This window comes from Sinocyclocheilus grahami, unplaced genomic scaffold, assembly GCF_001515645.1.
Source record: "Sinocyclocheilus grahami isolate Dianchi unplaced genomic scaffold, SAMN03320097.WGS_v1.1 scaffold927.1, whole genome shotgun sequence".
Classification (NCBI taxonomy): domain Eukaryota; kingdom Metazoa; phylum Chordata; class Actinopteri; order Cypriniformes; family Cyprinidae; genus Sinocyclocheilus; species Sinocyclocheilus grahami.
Window position 1 is genome coordinate 16,416 of NW_015506106.1, and position 8,650 is coordinate 25,065.

Sequence of the window (8,650 nt, forward strand, 5' to 3'; positions counted from 1 at the left end):
GTTTAATACTCCACTAGGTTAGTAAAGACAACCCGATCTAGAGTATTTACAGATGAAGCTGACCTGCACTTGAAGCCCTGAACAGGTCAGTGATGTTGCTACATTCCACTGCAGCTTCTGGCCGCTTCCTCTCCTTCACGGAGTCTCGCGCATCGCTTCTGTTCGGAACCGTTTGACGGAAGCGCGGAACGCACGTGAGCGGATTCGTATAGCGCAGCGCTGCCGGTCAAGACCGATTTATGATTTATTATCGAATGAAAAAATCAGAAATAATCACTTTGGTACATTGAGAAGGCATAAATATAAAATATTATTATTAATAATAATAATAATAAAATTAAATAAATAAATAAATTTTAAAAAACAGGGCAGCGGGCCAAATAAGCCGGCAGGCCACCGGGAATTCTCCCGGTGCTCCCGATGGCCAGTCCGCGCCTGATCTCTGCTTTAGTTTATATATGACAAGCTTTTATCAATGCTTAGTTACAAGCACACAGCCTTACATATTACTTAAAAGCAAAAAACACCTATCAAAATAGTCAGTGTGGTTATAGGCACTAAAATACAAATGAAAGAAAAATGTATTCTATCCATTACCCCGTATCTATTAAATCAAAGCTAAACAGATTATTTAACACTCACCTCAGCTGTGAGATGTAGGGCAGACACTGCAGGAATCCCTTCACTTCACTCTCTTCATCTGTCCAGTCTCTCAGCTCTACTGGTTTCTTCTCTGTTTGGAGTTTCAGCACTTCTAGGAGGATGGAGCTCTTTCTCTCTGAGAGCTTTATGATCCAGACTGCAGGAGCTGACTGATAAATTGGCTGTAATGCTGTAAGGACACTCCTGCCTGTTTGAGTCTCATAGTCCTGCACATGTGACCACAGATCCAGCAGGAAATTACATTGATCAGGTTGACGGTTTGTGCTGTTTTCACTGCAGGGGAAAGATGTGTAGCTGCACACAGATGTTAATAGTTCAGTGTAATTTTCTCCTTTATTTGCCTGAAACTCTGATGCAGAAACAAAAAGATTCAACAGAAACTTTACAGCAGGTTCCTTATTCCTATAGAAAATGTCATCAAACCTGTGAAGACACACAAAAACATCACTTTAATGTCTGTTATAGGATATGACATTTTTCAAGCAACTCGCATAATCATTTAAAAATAAAAACAAGAAAGCTGGTGGAATGATTTTTCATAATTCACTATGGACTATTCAATCAGTGATTAATATACGTTTATATTTTAGTAGTTGAGTGGTGTGTTGTAAATGCAATCCTACATTGAATTTATAATAAAGCAGGGCTGAATGCTAAGGATTTTTTCTACTGACCCAGTCAGGACAGTGGTTCAGATATATTTTACTTGCCCTTCCAAAAATGTTACTGGTACAACAACAACAACATCAAAACAATAGGAATGGTTATTGTTCTGGTCATTTTTGACCCAGGTAAACTGCTGCTTCCAAGATGTCAGAAACATCCATTTCCTCTGGCCTCATAATTAGAAGCTGCCACCATGTTATAAGAAATTTTATTACTGTTTATTCGCTGTTCACCTTCATTACTGTTTACGTGAAGATGCACACACTGTCTGACCAGCTTTCTGTGCATGCTTTTCAAGTGTGTGCACAGAAAAATATCTATCTGATAGCGTGAGTAGTGAATTGTTTTCTTCTGCATCTCATTGCAATTGAACCCTTTAAAACTGTTTGAACATTTAAACTGGTAAGTCTTAAAAAAAGATGCAAAAGATAAACTTTTGTGACAACACACTACTGACCCAAATGGAATAATGACAATTCTGTGAACTGTCCCAAGAGTCCTTCACGTCGGCCCGGTCACTGGGCAGTCCTTACTATTGAGCCATGTTAAATATTTTTGTGTAGATTATCTTTTGGAATCTCTACTAAATGTAAAACAATTCTTAAGTAATTAATTTTCTTATAACACTCATTTAAAGTATAACCGGCACATATTGAAGTGAAATTAATGTAAAACTGTGTCAGACCAGTGAAAAGTGATGAACGGATGTTTTTATAATTATCTTTAGTTCACATTCAGATTTTTTAATGTTAAGAAATATTTAAGTTGAATATATTTAATTGTGAGCTTTAAATACAATAAAACAAGCACAGAATGGTGTTTTCCATAAAGGTCTCACCTCAGCTGTGAGATGTAGGGCAGACACTGGAGGAATCCCTTCACTTCACTCTCTTCATCTGTGCAGTCTCTCAGCTCTACTGGTTTCTTCTCTGTTTGGAGTTTCAGCACTTCTAGGAGGATGGAGCTCTTTCTCTCTGAGAGCTTTATGAGCCAGACTGCAGGAGCTGACTGATAAATTGGCTGTAATGCTGGAAGGACACTCCTGCCTGTTTGAGTCTCATAGTCCTTCACATGTGAACACAGATCCAGCAGGAAATCACATTTCTTATAATCCACAGAAAATAGCAGTTTCTTTACAGTTTCTTCTATTGTCTCTTTCTGATGGAGCGCAGCTTTCAGACACAAATCCAGTATGAATAATCTCTTTCTTTTCTCCCATGATTCATTCTGTGGTACAGCAAATCTAAAGAAAGAGTGAACAATATTCTGTTAGAGATGACAAAGGAGAAAAGTGTTAATGTGAAAATAATCAGACCACAATGATCTGCTGAAATATAGTTTGTCAAATAAAAACAAATCAGATCAGCAGGAGAGAGATGAGAACTACATCATACGTGCTTTGAGCAACAATGCATGGTCCTCTCCGATACCCAGATAGCACACAAAATTATGACAAAATTCTACCCCAATATATAATTTCATGATGATAAAGTTAACCAGGATTCTGCAATGTCTATTTTAAAATCATATTTTAAAGTATTACGTCTCTGCATTGCTCCAGAGATGGCTATTGTTCTCAACCTGAACATGTGGGAGAAGCAGTACTTCTAATTTGGACAAAGAAAACTTGTAAAATCTAAATTTTTCTATATTAATTTGTCCAATTTGAAAATGTTTATTTAAGGTGCAAAAAGTCATAAACAAAAATCTGAAAAGAAGTCAATATTTAACTTTATCGGGCAGCATTTTGTGTGTACAGTTCTAATAAAAATGTTGGTTTTCAATATATAGGATTTAAAAATAAAACAACTGTTCTAAAATTTTTTCCGTCATGGTTAATTTTTTTTAAATGAATGGACGCAAAAGCACACGGACCGTGCATCGTTACATCCCTAGTAAAAATCGATACATCCCACATAGCAGAGGATCTTGGCCTGAATGTGGCCTCAAGCTGGCACTGCTGGCCCACTGTTGGCAGCAGCATTCATCCATGCTGTCAGTCAAAGCTGGCCCATCATGGCACAGCATGAAAGCAAACAACATGAGTGCCAAATCCTGGCTGGAGTTGTGTGGCCCAGAATAGTCCTGCGATCATGTGACCTTGGGCCAGAGGTGGTGAACTCAAGTTACATGACTTGATTCTGGTCTGATTTGAGTCTAAAATGTAATTTGCGATTCACTGTGATTGAATGGCACTGCTCAAGCTGAAATACCTAAGGTAGAGAAGCATCTCTCAAGAGCCATTCTTTTTGATATCAACTCTTTGAAATGGATTATTTAAAAAAAAAGATATTTGCTGAATGCACAATTTGCAAAGCCATAAAATCGGACACGACCATCAAAACCTCAAACTTAATTCTCCATTTCCAAAATGAAAACTACTTTTACTTAATTTGACAAATATCTAGAGAGAATAATGTGCAAAACAGCATGCTAATTTACACAAAATTGTGTTTTCAAATGTAGGACAAGTCTGTCAATAGATTAAAATAATTAACAAATAATGTTATGTTTTGTATTTAATGTCATGTCAAACTTTAAATTTACATTTTCCTCTTCAAATCATAGTGCTTTAATGTCAGATATGCCCTTCTTTATGATGATGCAAAACAATACACATTTTTCTTAATTAAAAAGTGTTTATCAATTAGTTAATTTTTACATATGATTCACATATTCAATTCAAGTTTATTTGTACAGCGCTTTTCACGATACAAATCATTGCAAAGCAACTTTACAGCAAATTAAGTTTCTACAATATTTAGTGGTAGCTTATCAGTGGTGACTGTCAGTTAATGTACATATGGCAGAAATGTACGGATAAATCCATTAAAGACAATCAAACAGACGATGAATAATATTAACAGCAATTATTATATGATGCAATCAAACTTATAGCAAAATGTGGTAGTTCTGTATGATAGTGATAACATATGATAGTTATGTAATATTTCCAGAATATCAGCATGATTGCAAATCTATTAATAAAAGAATAATTGAAAATGAACTGCAGTTGAACAGAGTAGACTGATTTAACTGGATTTAATATGATTAAGATGATATGAACATTTCATTCTGTTCTGTATGACTTCTCTTTTCAAACAGTACATAATATTAAACAAGACTACACTTTAATCTTAAATCAGTAATCTTCATCTCTGTCCTTAATAGCGATAATAACAGTCAAATCCCACACTCATTAAAATGTAAAAATTTTCCTCCTCAAGAAGTGTTGTGACAAAGTTAGTGATATCATCGTTAGTGATATCAAATGCTCATTAGCTCACTGCTTCATCACTGATTGTGACATGTTGTGTTTAAGATGATGCAATGTATGGGTTAAAATTAGATATTGGCAAAGCTTGCAACCAGGGCCGTCGCTAGTGGGCAGAGGTGGAAAGTAACTAATTACAAATACTTTCGTTACAGTACCTGAGTACATTTTTGCATTTTTTTCTACTTTCTTGAATATAATTAAATTTTGGTACTTTTACTTTTACTTGAGTGAAATAAAACTAAAGTATTCAACTTCGCTACATTTATTTTTCACCAAAAGTACAAAGTACAAAAAACATAAATAAATAAATGGACAAAGGCGGCGCCAATGGAGAAACAGAGCGAGCCGGCGTTTGACAGGCACTTTTCAAACTGCTGGGGTGGAGCCCTGCGCTTCAGCCAATAACAGACAGGTCTGACTCGGATGCAAAACTATGGAATAAAATCGCTGTCAAAAATAATCGTACGTAATTCAAAGCATTTGTGTGTCATTTTAATTTACTCGTGCGTAATTTAAAAGTATTGTGTGTAATTTAGTTTTTTGTCAGAGTTGGATTCCAAAATCTACGGCCACGACAGTTAAACCAATCAAAATTTCCAGTTCGGCTGCGGGGTGGGGCGGGGATTTCTTATCCAATTAAAATACATAAGAAAATATAAAGCCTGTCAATTTTTTTTTTTTACATTTCTGTCCCCCTCATTTCTGAAATGATGTCTATGCCCCTATGTGTGCAGGACAGAAAACAGTGCATGAGTCTTCTTGTGCTAGAATGGTTTAAGTCATATTAAAATGCGCACAAAGGAATCGATAAGAGGAATCAAAATTTTAATTTTATAACAACTAGACAATTCCTGACCTTAAGTATCCTATTCCAGAATTGGAATAGATTTTGGATTCCCAAGCCTAGGTATGGGTTAAAATGTTAAATAAAATGCTCTTTTTTTTTGTCCTACCGAAAATGTGCCTGGAGTCCACCTTTGTTATTATAACAAACTACACTTTCAATGTGATTTTTAACCATTAAAATCAAGAAGACTCGTGTGCGGTTTTCTCTGCTGCACACACATCCTTGTGTAAGTGTTCTTTAGCCTGTTGATTTTCATTCATAGTATTCAGCTAACAAGGAAATATTTAGCAATAAGAGTTCAAATAAATGTGAATGATATCTAAGATTTTTTATTTATTATTATAATTTTTGTACCTTATTGGAATCGACAAGAATCTGAGTCATAAAAATTCAAATGATGGCAAACTTTACCCATACCCCAGTGTTAGGGTTAGGGTTAACCCTGCTCCATAATGCTCACATCGTCTCAATTTGGGAAAAAATTGAAAAATAATACTAAAGTACTTTGTAACGTAGTAACTTGAGTAGTTTTTCAGCAAACTACTTTTTTACTCTTACTTGAGTCATATTATTTTTCAGTACTTTTACTTGTACTCATTTGTACTCATCAGCAATACTTTTACTTAAGTACAATTTCTTAGTACTCTTTCCACCACTGCTAGTGCGATGAAAGGTGGTGACGATTATAGGGGCCCACGGCGATATCAACTGACTGCCTGAGGCCAGCATTAAAGACACTTAGGACAGTTGACGGGCCACGGCTGCACATTGTCACGAAAGCTTATCATTTGCATGTGTTTTTAAGCCTTTCCAATTAAAGAGATTTTAAAGCATTCAAACACAAGACGCGAAAGAACTCAACTGAGTACTCGCGCGCTGTGTTCGGTGCGCACAGAGAGCCGCGTCTCAGACGCGCGAACACCAAATTGAGTTTTGCCTCTTCTTGCGCTTGAATGGACAAATACATACAAAATTATGTCGAAATACCTGTCTTGGAAAGTATCTTCAAAAAACGTCTCGGTTACGTATGGTAACCCTCGTTCCCTGAGGGAGGGAACGGAGACGTCACGTCGGATGACCGACAAATTGGGATCTCGCTTAGAGAGACCAATCTACTTAGAGTGTAATCTAAACGAGCCAATGCACATTGGCATGCGATTATTGCATCCAGCTGCCGCTGATCACAGCGTGAGTATAAGTAGGCAGCAGATGCAGCGCATATTCAGGTTTTTGCTGAGGAGCCGAGCCGGTGACCCGGCCGCTCAGCGATGGTACAGGAGCTGTGGCGACGGGACGTGACGTCTCCGTTCCCTCCTTCAGGGAACGAGGGTTACCATACGTAACAGAGACGTTCCCTATCAGTCGGTCACGCTCGACGTCACGTCGGATGACCGACGAATTGGGATCCTCACAAAGGGCCACAAGTACTGCCTCTTCCAGTGTCCTGTGGAAGCCACCTGCGCCCCTACTTTTTGGCATAGGCCAGGGCTTGCACAAGAGGACCAGCTACTACTGCTATGGCACTACCCAATGAGTAAGACTGGATAACACTGGGAAAACGTACCCGTTCTACTTGGAACAGGGACGTTACGGAAGCTTGAACCTTCCCGAAGGAGGTTTCGGAGGCAATACGCATATGGACATCCCTTAGGTGCATATGGAAGAATGGAGGTGATTGAACCCTCTTGGAATGGCAGAAGTCTGCCGGGGAAACACGGGCTCAAGGCTATACCGTGGACTTTACACATATGAGATCCATTTAGGTCTTACATATGGAACCCAGCCTTCTACCGGTTCTTGAGGATTCAGTGAGTGAAGGCCTGGCGCCGGACGCTCCGCCACGTCTGGCTGCCGAGGGGACGGAGGAACTCAACAGGGTCTGCTGTATGGACTCTCTGGAGTGGTTTTGCAAGCCGACCCGAAGCCGGGGCCTCTCAGTGCTTCTAGCCGTTTGAGGTGAGAACACAGGAGGATACCGGCTCAACACGAAGGCTATAGAATCTACCGAACGTGTTAGGGGTCGCCCAGCCCGCAGCTCTACAGATATCCGCCAGCGAGGCGCCACGAGCCAGCGCCCAGAAAGATGCAACACTTCTAGTTGAGTGAGCTGGCAATCTGAACGGGCAGGGCACACCCTGTGCCTGATAAGCCAGGGTTATGGCATTCACTATCCAGTGGGCCATCCTCTGCTTCGAGACGGCATTCCCCTTCTGCCGGCCTCCGTGACAGACAAAGAGCTGGTCTGAGGTCCTGAAGCTTTGCGTCCGGTCTACGTAGCACCTTAAGGCTCAGACGGGACAGAGCAAAACTAGGGCTGGGTCTGCCTCCTCCGAGGGCAGCACTTGGAGGTTCACCACCTGATCCCTGAAGGGCGTAGCTGGAACCTTGGGCACATAGCCGGGCCGGGGCCTCAGGGTTACCTGGTAGTCAGCCGGCCCGAACTCTAGGCACGAATTGTTGACCAAAAATGCGTGCAGGTCCCCTACCCTCTTGATGGAGACCAATGCCGGCAGGAGCAAAGTCTTCATCGAAATAAATTTCAGCTCGACCGTCTGCAAAGGCTCAAATGGGCCCTGCTGTAGTGCCATGAGCACCAGAGTCAGGTCCCAAGAGGGTATAGAGGGGGCCCGTGGAGGATTTAGCCTTCTCGCCCCCTTAAGGAACCTGACGACCAGGTCATGCTTCCCCAGCGACTTCACTTCTACGGGGTTGTGGTTAGCAGCGATTGCAGCGACATAAACTTTGAGGGTGGAGGGAGACAGCTGCAAGACAGGGGCATCTGCTGCTTTCACTGAAGTAAAGTGGATGCCCCTGAACTTGGGAGGGCGCCGGGTGAACTGAATCGCATAGCCGAGCCTGACGGTTTGAAGGAGCCATCGAGACGGGCTGGGTAGCTCTAGCCGGGCTCCCAGACACCGCGCAAGTGGCATCAATGGAACTACAGACGTACCCGCAGTGGGGCAGCGCGGAAGAACGCAGGGACCCAGCCCGGGCATCTCGTAGCCGGTCCGAGGCGGGGTCTGGGTGTGCGTAACACTGACCTGCGTTCAAGCAGAGGGTGCGTGGGTAGTCCGTTGGTTCGTCCTCCCGATCTGCCTACTGCTGCTCACTGGCGAGAGAGGAGGGTGAGTGTGATATGCACTGGATCGTCCACAACCCCCCCCCCCCCCCCCCCGCCGCCGGCCTGGAGGGCTCAA

At 41.4% G+C, this 8,650-nt stretch overlaps 1 protein-coding gene across 1 annotated transcript in view; it reads right to left on the reverse strand.

Annotated features, from left to right (window-relative positions):
• The window catches only part of LOC107564376 (uncharacterized), a gene marked incomplete at its 3' end in the record, with an annotated part of 75,436 nt that overhangs the window by 15,189 nt on the left and 51,597 nt on the right, over positions 1 to 8,650 (reverse strand). Inside the window, 2 exon segments of the mRNA XM_016249438.1 lie at positions 701 to 1,086; positions 2,168 to 2,572. Of these exon segments, the coding sequence (XP_016104924.1) occupies positions 701 to 1,086; positions 2,168 to 2,572 (791 nt within the window).